Source organism: Athene noctua, chromosome 2, assembly GCF_965140245.1.
Source record: "Athene noctua chromosome 2, bAthNoc1.hap1.1, whole genome shotgun sequence".
Classification (NCBI taxonomy): Eukaryota; Metazoa; Chordata; class Aves; order Strigiformes; family Strigidae; genus Athene; species Athene noctua.
In genome coordinates, this window is record NC_134038.1 from 10,112,128 (window position 1) to 10,135,686 (window position 23,559).

Consider the following 23,559-nt stretch of genomic DNA (forward strand, 5'->3'; position numbering starts at 1 on the left):
GAACCTCAAGCTATGCAGGTAAACAGCGACTCCAGATGTCTTTTTTAGGATGAGATTAATTACTCCCTATCCCCATCAATGGTATCGGCTACCTGTGATACCTGCATTTCAATCTGTCATCTGTAGACATAGCTCATCTGTTTTGTTCAACTTCCTCAATACCTACAGCAAATCTGGTATGCCAACTCCAAGAACAATTGATGTCCATAAAGACCTCTTTTAAAAGAGATACATTAAAACTGTCTAGGTTGATGTGGAAAAAGTCATATTGCTATAAATTTCATTAACCTGCATTAAAAAAAAAAAAAAAAAAAAAAATCGATTCACATGGGGAAAAATGGCCACACTTGTGTATTGAAATGCCACTAGTACTGATTTCATGTTCTTACTATTGTACAGGAGGTAGAAAAATGGGGCTTAAAGTACTGAGGAAGGTGCATCAGCAAATTTCACCACACAGAGGAAACGTTTCATTTTTCTAAAGATGACTCAGATAGGTATTAAAGTGGAATTATATTTAAATCAAGATCATGTACATTCTTATGTCACTAGGATGAAATTCCTCCCTGTCTAAGGGTACATCAGCATTGCAGGCTGAAGCACAGGTTAACAGTGCTGGCTGATAGTTTGAAGAGCAAAAGATCAGCACAGTTCTCTTACTCGTACGGCAACCACAGCTTTAAGGTATTTTACTTCGGGGTATCCTTATGAGTGGTAGATCATACTTGATAGATTAATCAGGGATGACAAGTCTCTTAATTCATTCCATGTTCTAGTTCATTACTGTTATTACCTCTCATTTGCACAGGGCAATGAAGGTGAAAGTAGTACTTAAAATCCTAAGATGAGCTTCATGTCCTAACCTCTTAGGAAATGTTTTATGGTAAGTATTTTAACTTTTCTGGTTTAGTTTCACTAAGCCTAAAAAGGCAAAATCTCATTAAAACATTTATGAATACTATTTGCAAACATCAGTTTCAGATAAATATACTGTACCTGACCAAAGCCTAAGTTATGAGGTAGCTGCATAACACACTGGCTTCACTAGTGACACCCGCTTAAGAAGTTTCCATCCCCGTTTCCCATTGGTCCCCGAGTACAATTCACTTCTTCCCCCCAAAATTCACAAGGTCATCCTGTAAAACCACTCACTGGAATAACATTCCTAAAGAGAAGGGGGTGGGTACAGGAGAAAAAGTATAGGAGAAGCAGGCAGATTTAGTCCTAACCCTTTTAGGGACAACGCTTATAGCAGAACCCTACACACAGCAACAGGGCAACAAATAAGATGGCAGCAAATTAAAAAAAAATAAGGAGCAATGAACAAGTAGACTAAAAGGGGAATGAATTTTTTGTTTTGTTTTTGTTTCTTTTTTTCATAAGTGAGGTACACAGTATTCGTTCTTTTTGAAAATAAAGTCCGCAGATTTCTGAAACTGCAAACTTTAAGAAAAATTCTTATGCATTACAGCTAACATAACAACAGTACACCCAAAGAGTTGAATAAATGTTCATCACATGGATTTTTCATAGTTGGCTAAACATTTTCATGCATGGAAATCGAAAAGATGCAAATAATATAATCTGAAAAGCCTCAAGTTTTTCTAAAATGCTCAGGAGTTAAATACTGATTAACAATTCATATAAAGAACACATCGCTAGGGGGAGCTGAAGTAAAAAAAATTGTGGTGCTTACATAATGTAAAAATTGGCAACACTAATTCATGAAGGCATTTCGGTTTCACACACAGTATCATACTGCAGACATCTAAGAAAATTCAATTTTAATAAGTAATTCTCAGAGCTGACTCAAAATATGCTTTTGCTATTCATATAAGTAGCCCTATTAATTTCTCAAATGAGTTATGCAACTCACAGACTTTTTACAGTAATAAGTGGTGTCTTTCTGGAGAGAATCCATGCAATCTAGCAAGCATTATTCAGGTAAAATTCCACTTACATATTCCAGGAGTTCTAGCCACCTACAATGTGCGATATTCAGTGCTATTTAAAAGTCAGACTTTTATTTTCTTCCTGTGGAATGAACTATATCATAATAACAAACTCTATTACAGACTACATTAATGTGTTAAGACAGTTTTCCCTAATACAGAACGGCACTTACTCGGTTTGTGTTTCTGGATCGTGGTCACATGAATGACACATGGCACTGAATCGAGACACAAAGAAGTCATAGCGTCTGTGGTATGAAGGTGTGTCTTCCTCAATGTTGGCAAATTTGACAAACTGGAAAATGAAATACATTAAAAAAAGCTTTTGATGCCAATTTCTCAAATGAGAATAATGAATACTAAGCTTCATTTAAGAAGCAACATAAAACATTGCATTATTAAAGAATCCAGATTTGACAATACTTAAATATTTAACTTCAGAGATGAAAAAGTTAAATTGGAGAGTTTTTTTAAAACCTTTCCACTAGAAATTATGGAAGGGTACAAATGCACAAAATACAACATACTATGAAATATGAAAATACCTAACACTTGAATAGTGCAACCAATTCATAGAATCATAAAATCAATTAGGTTGGAAAATACCTTTAAGATCATAGAGTCCAACCATAAACCTGACACTGACAAGGCCACCACTAAACCATGTCCCTAAGTGCCACTTATACACGTCTTTTAAAGACCTCCAGAGATGGTGACTCAACCACTTCCCCGGGCAGCCTGTTCCGATGCTTGACAACGCTTTCAGGGAAAAAAAATTTCCTAATATGCAATCCAAACCTCCCCTGGTGCAATTTGAGGTTGTTTCCTCTCATTCTCACACTCGCTACTTTGGAAAAGAGACTGACACCCACATTGGTACAACCTCCTTTCAGGTAATTGTCCAAGCAATCAGCTGGTGCACTGTCACTGGCAGGTTAACCAGCAACATTCTGACTTACTAAAATTCAAGGGAAATAAACTTGGAGGCATCCTGTCAATTCTGTCTATCGTTACAAAAGGGAAAAAGGAGTAGTCAGGGAATCATAACCCAGTCAACTTCAATTCAATTCACAGAAAGACACTCTGAAAAAAAGTTCCAATTTGCAAACATCTACAAAATAACGAAGGGGTAAGTAACAGTCAACACGGATTTGTCAAGAACAAATCACATCAACCCAGTCTAAATTATTCCTATGACAGAGAAACAGATTTCTGAATCCAGATGAAGCAGCATCTGTCATATCTTAACTTCAGTGATGGTGTTGACAAAAAAAATACACAGAATTCTCAAAGGGAAAACCACTACCCAAGAACACTCCCTGTAATATAGATGGAAAAGGGTTTGGAAAAAATACAGAAACACTTGTAAGTCATCAAACTACAATAATGTATTGAGTGAACTTCTGAAGGGCCCTGCCTGGAATACAGTATTATTTGAGTTTCATTAGAGACTTCAATGGCAGAGCAGGCTCATCAGATTTGCAAAGAACACTAAGCTGGCCAGAGTTGTAGGCACACTCAATGCCTGGTTCTTGACAAACTAGAAACTGGACCTGAAAAATCAAGGAAGCAATTTAGGAATGACAAACACAAAATACCACTTTAAGACAGCTGTAAAAGTACAAGTCAGACACAGCCAAATGCAGAAAAGAAACTTATGGTTATAATAAATTGCATATTCAACAGAAGTCAATGCCGTTATATTTGCATGAAAAAGAAAACAATATACTGTGATGCATCTGTATTACCCATGACACCTATGAAAAATTTTTTGCCATCTAATTGGCACTAATAAACCCTTAGATGAAGTACCACATCCAGTTGAAGCATCACAGCTGAAGACAGTGATTAACTGATACCGTCCTTCAATTATTCAAGGGATGAACAAAACTTTAGATAAACACCCGTTAAAAAGACTGAAAGACATTAAATTATCCAGTGTAGAGCTGACTAAAAGATATTAGTCTTACTGTGTACAGAAGACAGCTACAAAAAGAAAAGCGATAAATGGTGTTCTTTGTCCCAGTGGTAATAGGAAAAGCACAATGGGCTTACACTGAAGCAAAGGCTACCCAAGTTAGACATTAAAACCCCCTCCTTTCTAATGCAAGCGGACTGCCTAAAGAACTTCTGGGTTTTACTTCACTGACAGTTTTAAGAACAGACTACAAAGGGAGGAAAAAAGGGAAAGGAAAGGTTTTCAGGGAAGGTTTAACATACTGCTGGTTCTGCTCAGAAGCTGGGAGATGTCCCATTAAGATCTCTCCACTTTTTCCCACCCCAATATTCTCACCACTTGCTAAGCACAGGCTGAAGCATTTCGGGTATACTTCCCAAGACGCAGGACCTGCTTTTATCAGCACATTACCCACATACATCTAGACAAGCCCAAAGCACTTTAGCATAAGCTACAGCATACTGATGTGGGAAGGTTTTGAGGTAGTTTTCAAGCTGAAAGTGAAAGCTGTGTATTTCAGAAAAAAACCCCACCACTTGTTCTATTTTTTTTTTCTGTTTTATCTAGAACACTCATCCTTTTCAACTGCACTATCAGTTCACCCACTGACAGCTACAGCCATAGCTGAAAGTGATAGTTTGTAAAATTACATTCTCAGCCATTACACAAAACAGAGCAATGTTGTATAATACAACTTCATTTTACATGACCTTCTCTGGAGAACATCCTGTATAGTCAGGTGATAAGAAAGTGACATACAGTCAAAAAAAAAATTCTTTAGTCTACTGTTAGTTTCAAAGGCAATCCACAAACAGCATCCATACTTCTTTTTTCAATACAGTGAGTTATAAAAATGATCCTTTCTTTCCCAGTAGACCCTGGAAAATGCTTTAAACCATAGTTTGGGTTGGAAGGGACATTTAAAGGTCATCTAGTCCAAACCCCCTGCAATAAGCAGGGACACCTTCCGCTAGACCAGGTTGCTCAGAGTCCCGTCCAACCCGACTTTGAATATTTCCAGGGACAGGACATTTACCACCTCTCTGGGGCAACCTGTTCCAGTGTCTCACCACCCTCATCATAAAAAATTTATTTTTTACATCTAATCTAAATCTACCGTCTTTTACTTTAAAACCACTATCCCTTGTCCTATCACAACAGGCCCTACTAGCATGTCTCTCCCAATCTTTCTTATAAGCTTCCATTAAGTACTGGAAGGCCAACATAAGGTCTCCCAGCAGCCTTCTCCTCTCCAGGCTAAATAACCCCAAATCTCTCAGCCTGTCCTCATGAGAGGTGTTTCAGCCCTCTGAACAGTTTTGTGGCCTTGTCTGGACCCATTCTAACAGGTCCATGTCTTTCCTGTGCTGAGGACCCCAAATCTGGACATGGTACTCCCAGTGGGGTCTCACCAGAGCAGAGCAGAGGGACAGAATCATTTCCCTCAACCTGCTGGCCACGCTTCTTTTGATGCAGCCCAGGATATGGTTGGCTTTCTGTGCTGAGAGTGCACATTGCTGGCTCACATTCAGTTTTCATTCACCAGTACCCTCAAGTCCTTCTCCACAGGGTTGCTCTCCCTCTACTCAATGCCCAGCCTGTATTGATACCGGTGGTTGCCCCCACCCATGTGCAGGACCTTGCACTTGGCCTTGTTGAAGTTTATGAGGTTCACATACAGGCACACTTCCCAAGCTTGTCCAGGTCCCTCTGAATGGCATCCTGTCCCTTAGGCATGTCAACTGCACCACTCAGCTTGGTGTCAGCTGCTGAAGGCCTACTCAATCCCACTATGTCACTGATGAAGATATTAAGCAGTACTGGTCCCAGTACGGACCTCGGAGGTACAACACTTACCACCAGTCCACATGTGGACATTGAGCTGTTAACCACTACCAAACAATTTCTCATCCACCAAACAGTCCACCCAATAAATCTCTCTCTCTCCAATTTAGAGAGAAGGATGTTGTTGGGGAACATGGCAAAGGCCTTATGGAAGTCCAGATAGATGACATCCAATATCTCTTTCCCTGTACACTGACATAGTCACTCCATTATAGAAGGCCATTAGGTTGATCAGGCAAGACTTGCCATTGGTGAATGTCTCATGCTGGACATGAACCATGCTCACTGTCTCAAATGCCCTGTGCCTTAACACATGATTTTCCCATGCAGAGAGATGAGGCTGACAGGTGGTAGTTCCCAGGGCCCTTTTAAAAAAAGGGTGCAATGTTTCCCTTTTTCCTGTCACCAGGAAGTTCACCTGACTGCCATGACTTTTCAAATATCATGGAGAGTGGCTTGGCAACTACATCAGCCAACTTCTCAGGGCTCTGGGATGGATCTTGTCAGGTCCAATAGACTTATGTATGTTCAGGTTCCTCACATGGTCATGAGCCTGATCTTCTCTTGCAGTGGGAGGGGCTTTGCTTCCCCAGTCCCCGTCTTGCAGACCATCTGCTTTTCAGGTGTGAGAAGAGACCTTGCCAGTGAAGACCAAGGAAAGAAAGTTGTGTACCTCAGCCTTCTCGTTGTCCACTGCTACCAGTTTGCCTGTCTTGCTCACTAGGGAGTTATGCTTTTTTTGACTTTTCTTTCCTGGCTGACACACCTGTAGAAGCCCTTCTTACTAGTCTTTGCATCCCTTGCCAAGTTCAGCTCCATCCACACCTTGGCCTTCCTAACACCATCTCTACACAACTGAGCAGCATTTATACCCTTCCCAGGACACCTGTCCCTGCTTCCACTGCCTGTGCATTTCCTTCCTGCCCTTTAGTCTGACCAGCAGGTCTCAACTCAGCCATGCTGGTCTCCTGCCTTCTTTGCCTGATTCCTTACACCTGGGGATCAAGAGCTCTTGCACTCTATGGAAAGTGTCCTTAAAGATCTGCCAGCTCTGTTTTGCTCCCTTGTCCCTGAGGACAGTTTCCCAGGGGGTCCTATTGACTAACTCCTTGAAGAGCTGCGAGTTTGCTTTCCTAAAATTCAGGGTCCTGACTTCACTCTTTGTCTGACCCATATTCCTCAGGACCGCAACTCCACCAGTGCATGATCACTGCAGCCCAGGCTGCCCCCAATCCTGATGTCACTGATTAGGTCACCAGTGCAAGTGACCATCATGTCCAGTATTGTACCCACTCTAGTAGGGCTGGTAGGACTGTCTACTACCTGGCTTAAGAATTTATCCTCAATATGTACCAGGACTCTCCTGGATTGCCTACAGCTCACTATGCTACTTTTCCAGCAGATGTGGGGGTGGCTGAAGTTCCCAGCAGGACGAGCGCGATGTCTCCTGTAGCTGGAGTAAGAAGGTTCCATCAATAGGCTCCCCTTGATTGGGCGGCCTCTAGTAGACACCAACCACAGGATTCCTTTTGTTGCCTCAGTCTCTGACTCCTACCCATAGGCTTTCAACCTGCTCATGGCCATTCTTCAGAGGCAGCTCTCCACACTCTATCCATTTCTGCATGTAGAGGGCAACCCCTCCACTCCTCCTTCCTTGCCTGTCCCTTCTGAACAGCCTGTAGCCATCAATAGCTGCACTCCAGTCACAGGATTTGTCCCACCAAGTTTCAGTAATGGTAACTAGGTCATAGATTTCTAGCAGCACGGTGGCTTCCAGCTCCTCCAGATTGTTGCCCACGCTGTGTGCATTGGTGTGGAGGCACTTCAGCTGGGCTGTCAGCCATGTCACCTTTTTAAAGGAACATCCTTAATTGCTCTGAGGTATTTCACTGTATTTCCCTCTTGGCTCCTATTACCTGAGGAGCCCCTGGCTCATCTCCGTAAGTGTGCTGCACTGCAGACAACATGTCACAGAGCAACAGACTGAGAGTCCTTGCTAGCACGCCGCCCTCTAACCTTGACGTGTCACCCCACAGTTTGTCATGGGCAAGCCTGATATGATTCCCTTCCCCCTTCACGTCTAGTCTAAAGCTCTGTCAATGAGCCCAGCTAGCTCATGAGTGAAGAGGCTCTTCCACCTTTAAGAAAGGTGAATCCCATCTGATGCCAGCAGGCCTGGTGCTGTGTAAGCCATACCATTATCGAAAAACCCAAAACTGTGGCAGTGATAGCAGTCAGAGACCCACATATTAATAGACTGGGTCCATCTACTACTTTGTGTGTTGCTGCCTGCAACTGTAAGGAGAGATGAAAAAATAACCTGTACTCCAAATTCCCTTACCAACGATCCCAAGGCCCTGCAGTCTCATTTGACTGTCCTCAGACTACGTGTCGCAGTTTCATTGCCACCCACATGGAAGAGCGGTCTTACATCTTATTGGTTTGTTTCATGGAATTGCTAATTACAAAAGAGAAATAGATTTTCCATATTGTTTTTAAGACAGGAACCTAATTAGTCTTTACAATTTAATAAAGCACAAAGTTCATGATAAAAAACCAAAACAATCAATATTATCCTAGCATTTTCCAGACATTCAAGTGTTCAAGTCTATAACTGATTCACCCAGAAAACTTTATAAAAGCATGTAAAAGAATGGAAGCAAAAAGTTTAAAGAACAGAAAACACAATGGGAGGGGCTGTGAGAATATTAACTCATCTAGCATTTTAATATTAGCATATTATTATTATCTAAAATACAAAATTATTTGATTGACAGGATCTTCCAACATGAAAACTTAGGTCTAATAACTGTTTCACTAGAAGAAAGATTTATTATACCAAGAAATGGCTTTGTAAGAATAAGTGACAAATTTAGGCCAAGAAAGCATTACTGACTCTCGCTCTGGACATTCCTCCTACATCATGATGTAGCTTTGCAGCAGGGAAGAAAGCACCCAGAACTTATACATCTCAAAATGGCACAGTAAAATGTCCAGAAAGGGCAAAATGTTTTTATTTCCTCATGTGTATAACAAAACAATTACACCCACTGAACATAAAGCACTTCTGAAGCATATTCCAGGATTAGCATTCAGATGACTGAACATTTAGGCCACAGGAAAGCTAACTGCAATAACAGTTTTGAGTTGCACTGTCAGAAAAGTATACAATTCCATCTCATTACAAAACATTTTAGGTTTTTACATTATACATATCTATACTTTTTCCTTGCTTAGCAGTGGTGCTCTTAAACTGTTATTGTTGTTAAATAGAAAATATATTACTCCTAAGCACCTAAGATATTTTCAAGCATACTTCAACTATAAAAATTATTCATGCTAAAAAAAGACAGAACTCTTACGAAAGTCCAAAAACTTGCCTGGGATATACTTACAAAGCTTCTGTAGATGTAAACACGTTATTCAGTCATAGCAAATTCTTGCAGTCACGCACTGGTAATTTATGGAAGTTTTACCAGCATAAGCACCTTCTATATTTGTATACAGACAGTACAAAAGGAACTTACATTGCTAATATCTTATTTCCATTAATTTTTAAATCAATAAAATTCAATCAGTATAAAAATGTATAAGTGTACCACAAAATAAAGAATGAACTTATCTATGCAGAAGATGTTTGTTCCAGACTGAGTCAAGAGAGTTGGATCGTATTACCAGAGAAGAGATTGTGTCAGTTCTGTAAGTGAATCACGCAAGTTCCCAAATTACATTCCTAAGGACACAATTTCTAGCCAGTACAGTAGGAAAAAAATCATAACTTTTAATGCACTGTGGATGTCTTTGAAGAATGTCAGGTTTTTGCAGCAATTCAAGAACAATCAGCATGCATCATGTTCAAGTTTGAGTTATGTTATTTAAAGTATCTCCATGTAAAAACTGTAGGCTGGATCTGAGCAGTATTTTATTTATATTTGAGCTCCCTAGTCTGTCTTCTGCAGCCTGCAATTTTCTCTTGTTTAAGATAGGGGAAAAGGGGTGCTGATACTGATAGTTACCACCTTTGACAGACAAAGCAACTGTATTCCATTATTAGGAAGCTATCACACAGGAAGCCATGATATCCTATAAACATAAGGCTCTTGTAAACTACACAGTACAGCATTAATGAGAGGCATCTGAATGGGTGCATACACTTCACCAAACAAATGCAAAAGGGACAAACACTTCAACTTTTCTAAATAGAAAAGTTTTGAACACTGGATTCATGCACTGCCTTTACACCCACAGTATTAAAATGATCACAATAAATAATAACAAGATAAAGTTCTCAGCAATAGAAATTGGTGATTCAGTTCATTTATTAATAGTTAAGTCACCTGACACTTCTCATTTTGAGTTTTATTGGAATGGGATGGATAGCTTCACGTTCCATTTACTTCATGACACTTGGAGGAAATTTATCCTGAACACTACGTGTGCAGCTGTGTAACGAAGTCAGTAATGGTATGTTGGCCTACAGAGCCACATTAGTGAGGCTATGAAACCGCAAGACCAGAAAGCACCGGGATCAGGTGGGGGAAGCAATACTTACACTGTGAATGACCTTAAAAGGACTGCCTAAAACAATTTATCCAGCATCACTCAACTTCTAGTAGATGCAGACATAGAATTTAGAAGATAATTTAATATCCTACAGGATGAGCGTGCTTTGTGTAACTGTCTCTCTACACCTTTAACTCCTATAAGAAAAAAGCAGGGATCCTAGAGATTAAATACTTCACTGTGTATTAAGTCACCACTAGCACATAATTCTATATTGGTACATGGGATGAAAGAAGCATCTTGTAATAAAGATAAGCTTCTATCACATACTTCCAGATTAGCATGCTGCAGACAAGCAAGACAAACAAATGAGTACTCTACCGGGAATATTATTTCTGACATTCCTTAATTTCAGTTTTGACATTTTATACTATTATTACATATATATGCACTTCAATCCTGACCAGCTGCTTTTATAAACCAGCACTAACAAATATAAAAATCCTGTTGTTAAATCAGTCACTGACTGTTCACTTTTCCATTTGGGATACCACTTGTCTTTTTTTAAATAACACATGGTGACAACTAGCAATAACAGTCATCTTCTCATGCACAGGAAGCCCAACACTGTCACTGACAGTATCATTATTTCACTGCTCCTAAGAAGAAACCACACTTCCAAAATGAAACGCCCTATCAACTAAAGCAAGCCATTGTGGTAATACTGGGTTCTACATATATTTGATAAATTTCATATTAAAAAAATGTTTTACTATTAAAATACAAATAATTCACTTTCAACGTTCCAAATTAGCTAACATTTTGTGTTCAAGCGAGTTCTGTCAACATGAAAGTTTTACTTAATTATGCAGCCCATTGTTTTAGACCACCTGCTCCCTGAAGTGATTTTCTGGATCCTCTCTATGAAAAAATGTTAGAAAATTAAAAATATTTTTAAAAAACTATATCTTGTCCCAAAAAATTTTGACAAGTTCAAAGATTTTAAAGCTGTTCGCACCTAGACAGGAAGAACAGGCGTAAATGGGATTGAATGCACCCTCAGCAAGTTTGCCAATGACACCAAGCTGTGTGATGTGGTTGACACGCTGGAGGGAAGGGATGTGACATCAGAGGGACCTGGTCAGGCTGGAGAGGTGGGACTGTGTGAACCTCATGAAGCTCAACAAGGACAAAGGGCAAGGTCTGCACATGAGTCAGGGCAATCCCAAGCACAAATACAGGCTGGATGATGAAGGGATTGAGAGCAGCCTGATACGGAGGACTTGGAATGTCAGTACATGAAAACCTGAGTAAGAGCCAGCAATATGCACTCACAGACAAGAAAGCCAACCATAACCTTGGATGCATCAAGAGCAGTGCGGCCAGCAGCCCTCAACTCTACCCTTATGAGGCCCCCCCACTGCAGTGCTGTGTTCAGCTTTGGGGCCCCAACATAACAAGGACATGCACCTGCTCAAGCAAGTCCAGAGTGGGGCCATGAGAATGATCAGGGTCCTGGAGCACCTCCCTGTGAGGACAGGCTGAGAGTATTGGGGTTGTGCAGCCTGGAGAAGAGAAGGCTCCGGGGAGAACTTAGAGCAGCCTCCCAGTGCTTAAAGGGGGCTACAGGAAAGCTGGGGAGGGGCTCTTTATTGGGAGTGCAGTGATAGGAGAAGAGGTAACAGTTTTAAACTGAAAGAGATTTAGATTAGATCTAAGGAAGAAATTCTTTACTGTGAAGGTGGTGAGACACTGGCACAGGTTGCCCAGAGCAGTTGTGGCTGCCCCCTCCCTGGCAGTGTTTAAGGCCAGGTTGGACGGGGCTTTGGGCAACCTGGGCTAGTGGAAGGTGTCCCTGCCCGTGGCAGGGGGGTTGGAATTAGATGATCTTTAAGGTCCCTTCCAACCAAAAGCATTCTATGATCCTATTAATTATTTAATTCTATTCTAGTAATAATACCACCATGGATCTAAGCAATACATTTAATTATTTGTACATGAGAAAGACAGATGTTTTACATGATATTCGGTTACTGAAATTCTGCGAAATGGTGAGAGGAATTCAGCGCTGCTGTAAGTTTCTAAGTAAAAGCTTATTGAAATCAGCCTTCAAATACTGAAATACTTAAGCCAAGGAAATTTCACTTTTTCTCACTGCATTTTTTTCAGTTTCCTCACTAGCATATGCTATCTTAGCACATGGTTAATAAAAATATCTTTCATGATAGAAAAAGACATTTTGAACTTCATAGACACTGCCAGTTTGAAATCTGTTCTACTTCAAAAAAACTCCATTTCAACATATCCACTATTGAGTTTCATCCGTCTTCAAGTGTCTGCCTATATAAATAGATTTACAATTACGTTATAAAAACTATCATTGCTGCTCTAGGAAATAAGCTAACATAATTTATAAATACAACATATAAAAAGACATAGAAATTCATTATATGTAACCTGAAGATCAGGCATAAAAGTACATAAATGAAAGCCAAACGATTGTTTTTACAAAACAGTAATCTTCAGGTTTGCTTTTCAGAAGAAAATCAACTTGAAAAATGAAATTTAAATTCAAAAAAGAATTTAAGACATCAAACAGCTGAATACAAATTCAGGGTTTTTTTAAGATATAGAGTACCAAGTATAATAAATTCTGAATCCAAAACCACATATTTGGAAGTCAGTGGGAACTTCCAGATCTTTACAAGACTTTACTCACTCAGTACACAGATTTGTTTCACTTGAAACCCTGACTTCTGAGCAATCAGAAGAGTCCCCACAGCTGAAGCAAAATCTGTTTGTGAGGCTGAGAAAAAACTGCAAGTAAGACAGTTCAATATTACTTGAAAGACTTCACTGCCTTTGTATCTCAGTGAAGCTTTGGAAATCAGCTTTGGGATGGAAGATAATCAAGCCACAGTCATACTCCGTATCTTTTTAAGTGTAAGCAGAATATAAATTTTATAGGCCTGAAACTGAGTATAGTCTAAAAATGCTACAGAAACTCTTCCAAGGGTTGCCTGATTTTTCACCACTTTGAAGACATTTACTTCATATACAATTTATTCTTCTCTTCCAACAATACTAGTCTCCACTCCAAAGTGGTATATATCAGAATAACTAAAGCACATGAGAGATTATTCAGTCACTCTACCTTCTGTATTATTTTGGCTGGGGTTTTTTGTTCTATTATTTATTTATTGCCTTCCTTCAGGACGAGAGGAAAAACTAAAAAAGGCTAAATGTGATGGCAAGCTTTCTCCACGTCTGACAAAATTTAAGAACGTAGCAGGTCAGTGTCCTTGGAAACAGACAAGCTATCAGAGTCAATATACTTTGCTCCTCTTGAGTCAACACAAAAAGACTCATCTTTTCTCTCCTCTCCACTGACTACAGAAGACACCTAGGGAAATTAGCATAATTAGGCCAAAATTGGCCTTTGGAATACTGTTGAAGTGCTGTATATATTCACTCTCTTCACAGAATTAGACACCTGATTTATGAAAACGTAATTATTTTTGGTTACTGATTTTACAACAGACAAACACAAATTATCTCCTAATTTAGGAAGTCCATTAATCTGCTTTACTCATAAAAGACTTCATTAGGAACTGACAAGGATATCAAATGGATTACCATAAGGTAGAGCTCTGTTTAATAACATTTGTTTGGAAGCGACATGTGTCTTGTACATCGAAGTGGAGGTTGGCAGTAACTGTTTGGCACCAAGGATATTAAACAGCTGGAAAGGGATGTACATCTTGCCATTGGGCAGCCCAGGAAATAAGTTATTTCCCTAGGAGGTTTTGCCTAGGCATTATTATACAAACAAATCAAAAGAAGCAGGGTAGTCTGGCTCAAAGATATTAAAATAAATAAATAAATTTATCTTATTACCCTCAGTAAAGCTGTCCTGCTACTTTGGGGCACAAGGTGACAATCCCCTACATCAGAGCAAGAGCTCTCTGCGTTCCACCATAATAAGAAATTCTGTTCCAGAGTAGCATCATTCTACTCCACCCTCCTGTCTCCCTGAACTACATCTCTATTTAAATCCATCAACTGGCTATCATGCCCAAAGGAAAGCCCAACAGTTTTACAGAATCCACAAAAACTACCACACTACTAACAATGGCAATGTACACAAAATGCAAGCATTACTTCTTTACTCATGTAAAAGCAATCACTCTACATGAAAACAGTCTATATCATAATCCTGAAGTTTATGAGATCCCTATTGTACCAGCTGGGAAATAATGGTTAAAAAAGAAGTATGACAGAACTATAATACTGATTGCATTCATCACTTTATTTAGAAAACTGGATCTCCTAATCTTAATTTTGACACTTTCAGCTATGCCCTTTAAGCCTGGATCTGAACCCTGAAATGCTTAAGCTCGTAAGACGGTAAAGGTTGTGATCCTGAAAGCTTTTGTCTCCTGGCTACTTTTCAGTTAATAGGAATCTTTTTGTGTAGTTTCAGCGCTGTGGAGAAGGATGTTATTTCCTCCTTCTCAACAGTGCTCTTGTTGCTGGAAAGCAAGAAAACACTGTCTTACCTATACAAGGGTTCCAGAAGGTCTGTTTAAAGATTCAGAATATGAATTCACAGAACAGCTTTCCTGTTCCTTCCAGAAGCAGTTTTTTCTGCACTTGATGAGTCCACCCATCAAAAGAATTTTAGAGATTAAAGGAAAGTTTTTCTGCCTTCCAGCTGATACCTGCTCTGTGTTTGCCAAATGTCATACCCTGCCACGTACAGAATCTTCTCAATTCATCTTAACTGGCAGATACTTTGTGACCTCTGAAACTACTTTCCCATGGCAAATAAGCTAAAATTTATTCTGATTTGATTTAGTATCAGAGTTTACTCACAGAATTAGTTCCAAGAACTTGCAGCTTTGGTTCACCCGATTCCAGAAGCTTGGCCACCATATGAAGGAAACTTTCCACAAACGGTTTTATGCTCTGAGAATGGCAAGCCATTAGAAGTTGGTCCAATGCCTCCATGGCAATTAAAACATACCTGAAAATTAATTAGAGACACTCACATAAACACATGCTACATTTATCATTACCTCAATTAATTCAGTTTAGGTACTTATTACTACAAAAGTTAGAAGACAAATCATGGAAAGCATATTTTTTTTCATGATCTAAAAAATGGAAGTTATAGGTATTGCCTACATTTTTTCTTTTTTTTGTGTGGGGCATTGGGAGAAGAATATTTTTAGAAGAGATGTCATAATACCTAGTAACAGAGTAAATACAGTCCAATTTTCTTTTTTAGCACATTTTATTTCCAACTACAAATCCTCGCTTTCTAGTCTACAGCTCTTCTGTCTACACAAATCCTAGTACAGAAAGACAACAACTTCTGCTCCTGCACAGTCAGATAACATGCTATGTAAATGAAAAAGAGTAAAGAAAAGCAGCAAACAACATTACCCTAATGAATGGTCATTTATGCATTCTACAGAGTTGTAAAAATAGCTTTTGATATCAGGAAGGCCAATAATGATGGCCTGTGATGGATATTGTTACTTCCCAGACAAAATACTTTTTGCTACTCCATTTCCACATTCTTTAAAATCTTCTCCCTCTTTTGACGTGTTCCTCAGGGCTCAGTGTTGGGACCATTTCTGTTCAACATCCTTATTGATGATCTTGATAAGGACACAGAGTGTATTAGCAGTAAATTTGCAGATGACACCAAGTTAAGCGGAAGTGTCGATCTGCATGAGGATAGGGAGGCACTACAGAGAGACTTGGATAGATTGGATCAGTGGGCCAACGTCAGCGGGATGAGCTTCAACAAGGCCAAGTGCCAGGTCCTGCACTTGGGCCACAACAACCCCCAGCATGGCTACAGGCCTGGGGAGGTGTGGCTGGAGCTGTCTGAAAGAGAAGGATCCGGGGGTTCTAACTGACAAGCAGCTGAACATGAGCCAGCAGTGTGCCCGGGTGGCCACGAAAGCCAACGGCATCCTGGCTTGTATCAGAAATGGTGTGACCAGCAGAAGTAGGGAGGTGACAGTCCCCCTGTGCTCTGCACTGGTGAGGCCACACCTGGAGTGTTGTGTCCAGTTTTGGGCACCTCAATACGAGAGATATCGAGGTGCTGGAGCGAGTGCAGAGGAGGGCAACAAAGCTGGTGAAGGGCCTGGAGAACAAATCCTATGAGGAGAGACTGAGGGAGCTGGGACTGATCAGTTTGAGGAGAAGGCTGAGGGGAGACCTCATCACTCTCTACAGCTGCATGGAAGGACATTGTAGAGAGGTTGGTGCTGGTCTCTTCTCACAGGTAATTAGTGACAGAACAAGGGGGAATGGATTTAAACTCCAACAGGGGAGATTTAGACTGGACATTAGGAAAAAAATTTTCACAAAAAGAGTGGTCAGAGAGTGGAATGGGCTGCCCAGGGAGGCGGTGGAGTCACCATCCCTGGATGTGTTTAAGGGTCATTCAGATGAGATGTTGGGGGATATGGTGTAGGGGAGAATTTTGTAGAATAGGGCTGATGGTTGGACTTGATGATCCCAAGGGTCTTTTCCAACCTCAATGATTCTGTGATTCTGTGACTCTATATTCTTTCAATTTCTAGCTCTAATAGGACTTAACAGTATGACAGTCTTACAAGTTCGCATTTAAATAAAATTTAGTCAAAAGCAATGAAAAGAAAAGATATGCCCGTCTCCTAATACACTGAATGACATTCAAGGGTGTACTGGGTTTACATGGCAAGGGGGGCTGCAGAGGTGACTTCTGTGAGAAGACACCAGGAGCTGCTCCCACATCTGACAGTGCCAGCTCCAAGATGGACCCACCGCTGCCCAAAGCTCTGTCCATCAGCAGCATTGGTAGCACCTCTGTGACAACATATTTAAGAATGAGTAAAAAACACTGCACAGCAGCTGTGAGAAAGGAGTAAGAAAAATGTGGGAATCAGCTCTGAAAACTTCAAGGCCAGTGAAGGAGGGGGATGAGGTGCTCCAGGCACCAGAGCAGAGGTTCCCCTGCAGCCCGTGGTGCAGCCCGTGGTGAGGCAGCTGTGCCCTGCACCCATGGAGCTCCATGGGGGAGCAGAGACCCACCTGCAGCCCGGGGGGGACCCCACGCTGGAGCAGGGGGATGTGCCCTGAAGGCGGCTGCAGCCTGTGAAGAGCCCACATTGGAGCCAGCTCCTGGCAGGACCTGTGGCCCATGGAGAGAAGCCCACACTGGAGTAGGTCTTCTCACAGGGCTTGTGACCTATGGGAGATCCATGCTGGAGCAGCCTGTTCCTGAGGGACTATATCCCATAGAAAGGGCCCACCCTGGAGCAGTTCTTGAAGAACTGCAACCTGTAGGAAGTACTCATTTGGAGAAGTTCATGAAGGACTGTATCCTGTGGGAAGCAAACGCTGGAGCAGGGGAAGAGTGTGAGGAGGAAGAAGCAGAAGAGACAGTGTTATGAACTGAACACAACCCTCACTCCCTATCACCCTGCACTGCTCAGGAGGAAGGAGGGTAGAGGAGTCAGGAGTGAAGCTGAACCTGGTAAGAAGTGGGGAGTGAAGGAAAGTTGGTTTTTATTTGTCACTGTCCTACACTGTTATTAATTGGCTATAAATTAAATTAATCCTCCAAGTTGAGTCTGTTTTGCCAGTGATGGTAATTGGTGAGTGATCTCCCTGCTTTTATCTCAACTCACGAACTTTTCCATTTTATTTTCTCCTCCTGTTATGCCAAGGAGGGGGAGTGACTGGGTGGGCACCTGGCAGCCAGCCAAGGTTAACTCACCACAAAGGGTCTGTCTTACCTCCTAAACAACAAAACAAATAGGATGAAATGCAGCTACCTGTCAGAATGTATTTTAAATGCTGTAACTTATTTCTTTACCCATAACGATGTCTGACAACATCTCTGCTCAGTCTCTCTGCTAGGTAAGCACCAATTCGATCCAGCTTTTCTGGTGCAGAAACTGCATAGAAAGTCAGCTTCTCCATATCAGCTTTAACCAGACCATCCTAAAAACAGACATAAAAAATCAAAAATAAAAAAGTTCACAGCAAGTATAAAGCTTTTGAAGTGTTCTTCCTTTTGTCTACTTGACATTTAGAGATCTGAGCCATACAGATGGGAATAAAGGTACTGAAAAAAGAAAAACTTTTGAGTAAAATTGTCAATAGCTTAGCTGTAAAAATCAGCAACGTCAAAAAAAAAAAAAGTATTTTTTTAAGAAATGAAGCATCTATCTTCCCCCATCTTTTTTTGGGTGGGAAACAGGTATTCCAAAAGAAGGTACTTAGCGAGATATGTCATCAGTTCCAAGACATGCTTTTTCCCTACTGGTATAATGTGAATTTCTTATTTTCCCATACCCCCAAAAAAAGTTTATTTGATGTATAAATTTGACTTTATAGAAAAACAAGACTGTATCTTAAATATTTTAGGTTGTAGTTTAAATATTTTCTTTCTTCAGTATTACAGCTTGGACAAGACTTGAAGGCTTAACTGTTAGAACAAGAACAAAGATTAACGTATTAGTTCCAACATGAACTGTGATATGGATCTCCTCAGGTGAAGTTATAACTATCAGGTAAGAAGGATAGGACTTTTTATCTTTTTTTTTTTTCCTAGAAGTTCACAAAAACTTTATTTTTAAAACAAATTACTTTGAAGCTATTAACACAATCATTAGTAATTAATGCATTTTATCAAGCAAGTCTCACACTTTAGGAAAGGCACTGAGCCAATGAATGTTAAGAAAAGCAGAGTCTAAGGAGTCTCAGTTCAGAGCTACTGGGTGAGATTAAAGATATAAGACTACAATTGTAGCAATTCCAGGTGTTTCTACACCTGTATCAAACAAGTAGATTAAACCAAATAAATCTATAAAACCATATTGTTCCCTGCTTTCAACATACTGTATTCAGCCGGTAACATACACTTGTAAACAGCACTCAGTAAGAACACATTTTAAGGAAAAGCTGTTCTGCTTACTCTTGCTATAATATAAAATAACAAAATCTGGTAACACATTTTTAAAAAATACAGCAGGAAAAACAAACTCTTAATCAGTCTGAACCATCATGTGATTATGAATAGATATAGGCATTACTAAACGGTAACACAGCAGTTATTTTCACAGAGAGTAAGAACTAGGCTTTAATATAACTCCAACACTGTTGAAGTGAAATGAAAAAAACTGTACATGAATAACTGGGGAAATTAAAAAAAAAAAAAAACAAAAACAAAAATCCCTTTTGGATCACAACAGTCTACCAGAACTATAAAAACTTACACAGTCATTACATTGCGAGTTAGAAAATTAAAATCTCGTAAAAAAATCAGAAAATGTTCACACCTGCAACCATAATAAAACAAGTGCTTGTGGTTCTAAGTAGTTATGAAGTTAAGTGCTACCTCTGCTGCAGAATACCCTGTTTAATTAAATCTCTATTTCTCTGAAAAAAAAATATACTAATTTTGCTCTTCAATATGCACAACACTGCTTTGAAAAGGGAATTAGGACCAGATATCTGTAGAGGTCCCTTTCCAGCTAAATTATTCTGCTAACCTCTATTAAAGCTATGAAGAGCTAAAGCAGAATTTACTGTAAAATGCTAAAATAGAAAAGAAAAAATAAAAAGAAAACTGCTAAACCATTAGTTACTAACCAAAAATTTTCAAACACCAATCACTTAAAATTTTCAAGTCATCACTTACTTTTGGATCTTCAGGAAATATGTTATCTACCAGACGCTTGTAGCGAGGTCGCAAAGCAGCACAGCAACAGCACACTCCTGCAGAGAGATTTACCCCCCAGAATTTAGAATTAAGCTTTAGGAACTCCAGTATTTTCATTTGAAGTGACTAGCTGACAAGCAAGGCAAAAAAAAGATACAGTGAATTCAGCTGTTACCATCAGCACTAAAGCAAAATTAAGGTCATTGAAAATGACTGAGAAGTCAAATAAACAAGACTACTATTATAATGTAATATATGAGATAACAGGCAAGCATCTTGGGTACCTGTACCTGTCATCCAGCCATACTTAAAAACATGTAGAAAAATCAAGAAATTTCAACATTTAGTAATATTAAAATCAAGGCTATTTGCTGGTTTATCTTCATTCTGAATGATCATTTCAAAACATATCTAAACATGCATTATGTTCACTTTTTTGTAAAAGTCAACTACAAAATCTTCTGTTTCCAGGCAACCATATAAAGCACAATATACAAAACAAGCTCTCCCTTCATTATCCCACTATTTTACTGGGCATCAGACAGAAGACAGTGACTTGAATAAAGGTATTTTTCTGATCTCATTTCTAGTCTTCTACTAATACTGTACTGATACAAAAAGATAATGACAACAACACATGTAGCTTGCAATTTTATTAATTTAAAAGGAGTCATACTACCTGCTCTGACAAGATAGAAACCTACAAAGTATAGTTTGGTTTTTTTCTAGCATTCAGCACTGCTAGAACTTTGGAATTATTCCAGTTTACTTGAAGTAAAAACTTAGCACAAAAAAAAAAAAAAAACACCTGAAAAAATGTTTCTAGTTCTCTGTCCAACTATTTTATCCGTGCAGTTTTATTCTTTTATTTGTTTATTTAAATTTTCTTCTACTTAAATGTTTGACAAATCATCTTTAAATGTTTCAGTGGACACATTACCAAACCAACTCACTGTCCAAGCCTCAGACTAACATTGAAGCAGCTCTGATACGTAAGAACCACTAAATTAGAAATAATATACTGAATAATAATATAGCAAGTATGCATGCAGGTCAGTGGCTATCTGGTCTTTCAAATCTCAGTATCTAGAGCATTCAGATAACTAAATATCTTACAAATATCTTAAAGGTACTGATTTATGTACTCATAAAAATCATAGAACACTAAAAACAGTAAAAGCTGCCAAAGTTTTTACTGCAAATCAAAGTAGGGAAAATAATAAAGAATATCTGAGCAGTAACTTCTGGAGATAAATTATAATCATCAAATTTTCAGGATGTGAGGAAGTATTAGACAAATACATCAGGATCTGTATTTCTTTACTTAAGACATCCAAGTAACCTTAGTTGGTTTTAACCATATTTATCAGAACATCTGGGAGATTTATGACAAATATTTCCCCTGCTGTACCTGTTTTTATTACAAGACTCTACATGAGTAGAAATTGTCCCTCTATTGCACCTGTTTTCTGATACTACTTGTCTTCTGGACAAAAATCTGAATTGTGCTCATAGTATGACAACTTTAATCTTACAATTTATTTAATTGGAAACAATTATTAAAGATAGAACTATAATTTTAAAAGCACAATTTAAGTTCTCCTCAGTGGTCTTTTAACTCAGTTCATTAATTAGAGAGTCATATATGACCAGTAAGATGAATGCAGACTTAAAACTTCAATATGTAACTATGAAAATAAAAAACACGCAAGGAATAAACAACTGGAATACTGAGAACTTTTGTGTGAAACAGTACTTTGTTACTACTGCTAAATTCTTCATATGACTTCTTCTGTTGACATCTCCTCCTCCCGAAAGTCTAACCAATGTAAAAAAAAAAAACCACCAATCTACATTTACATAAGAACTACAGGTCCTAGGCAGCTAAAATCAAAGCTATTTCATATGCCACTGGAAAATGTAGGTACCAGAAGAGGTTGAAAACCTACTGGAATTAAATCCAAATTAATTCAGATACTTATACAAATTTATTCTATTGAGAGCAATGTTGTGTAACACTATAAAAGTAAAATCATAGTAAGAAAGCACTATCTCAGTGTCTAATATATCACTCAGTATTCGGAAATATAAGTATCGCCATCAAAATCCACCAGAACAAGACTTAATATTGTTAAATGTTTCTTGAGTTATGTTTGCAGCTCTGCACTTGGCTCAACACTCTGTACTTTTGTTTTCCTACTTGATATTCTAACTTATGGACACTAATATTGGCCCAGAGTAAATAGTATGCTTGATTACTGCTAAGTATAAAAAAATATTCTTGCAATAACTATAGTAAGTATTTTGCTACAGCTATCTTAACCATAGTAAGAACAGAAAATTTCATAAAATATTATATACAAGACAGGGGCAATTAAAAATTCTTCTAGAGTTAGTTTCTCCATCTTTAAGTGTCAGGAGAGAAAATCCTTGCAAAGGACCACAATTTAATTTTTCAAACAGTGTTTTAGAACTGTGGTAATTACATAAATTGAGCATAAAACCTGGATACAATCACTCCTTTGAGAGGGATGAAATATCAGATAACAGCACCAACTCATTCTGACAGCCTTACCAGATGTTTTCAGTTAATGGAAACTTCATAGTGTTCAAATACTGCTCTTCAAATTTGTGGCACACAGTAAATTTTGACATTTAAAAAAAAAAAAAAAAAAAGGCTTAAAAGTATATTACATAAGATATGAAAATTTTCTATTCTCCCCATCCTGGATTTTCAGTGGTATATTTACATTGCTATATATTTAATTATAGCACAGTTTACATAAAAAATACCACCACATTTTCAAACAATTCTCTATAATAAAATATAAAACTAAGATTAGTATCAATTTTAATGTCACTAAAAGAATTTTCTAAATTAAATAGAACCTTCAAGTATTAGAAAACTGGAGCTAATCTATCAAAGCTTTCATCCTCCAAAGATATTTGGAGCACATAAATAAAAGTTTTTTTTTTTTCTGAGTGTTGTAAGTGTAAAAAGTGACAAAAAACACAGAAAAAGAAAACAAGAGCAAAAACTAAAACAATTAACAGTCATGAAAAACATTTTGTGGTAAAATTATTTATCATTGCTCAGTGTTTTGATATAACCAGGAAAGATTAATAAAAACATAGGAATAGGTTTCTTTTAAAAAGTGTGTATATTAAAAACCCCCTAAAAATCAACCCCTAACAACATACGTTAAAAACAGAATGAAGTTAAAAAATAGAATCTAGGAACACTTCACTATGCAGACGAGAAAAGATGAATGTTTTAAAAGACGAAGAGAAGCTGAGCAATTGAAAATGGATTCTATACTTCTTGGATAGAAATTTAACTCACATAGAAGCTGAACCAAATAAACAGATTCATTTCACACAAATAAGCCGTTTTGTAGGTCTACAGAACACAGTCACAAAGCCAGTTAAAAAGAACCTACTTCACTTTATGTAGTTTTATCATTAAAAAATCCTATGACAATTCCATTCACTGTCAGGCAAAAATTTGCATTTTAATGGTCTCCCCCTTGAAGACATCTTTACGTCATTTTATACAAGTAAATATGAAG

At 38.6% G+C, this 23,559-nt stretch overlaps 1 protein-coding gene across 9 annotated transcripts in view; it reads right to left on the minus strand.

Annotated features, from left to right (window-relative positions):
- EFR3A (EFR3 homolog A) overlaps positions 1 to 23,559 on the minus strand; it is a 93,927-nt gene that overhangs the window by 48,493 nt on the left and 21,875 nt on the right. For 8 of the 9 annotated variants that reach the window (XM_074898420.1, XM_074898419.1, XM_074898417.1 and 5 more), the window contains 4 exons: positions 19,970 to 20,046; positions 18,140 to 18,267; positions 15,133 to 15,283; positions 2,126 to 2,247 (listed from right to left, as the gene is read on the minus strand). In XM_074898420.1, the coding sequence (XP_074754521.1) occupies positions 2,126 to 2,247; positions 15,133 to 15,283; positions 18,140 to 18,267; positions 19,970 to 20,046 (478 nt within the window). Of the gene's footprint in view, positions 1 to 2,125; positions 2,248 to 15,132; positions 15,284 to 18,139; positions 18,268 to 19,969; positions 20,051 to 23,559 lie in introns of those variants that run through there. The other variant, XM_074898422.1, reaches the window with a different exon arrangement.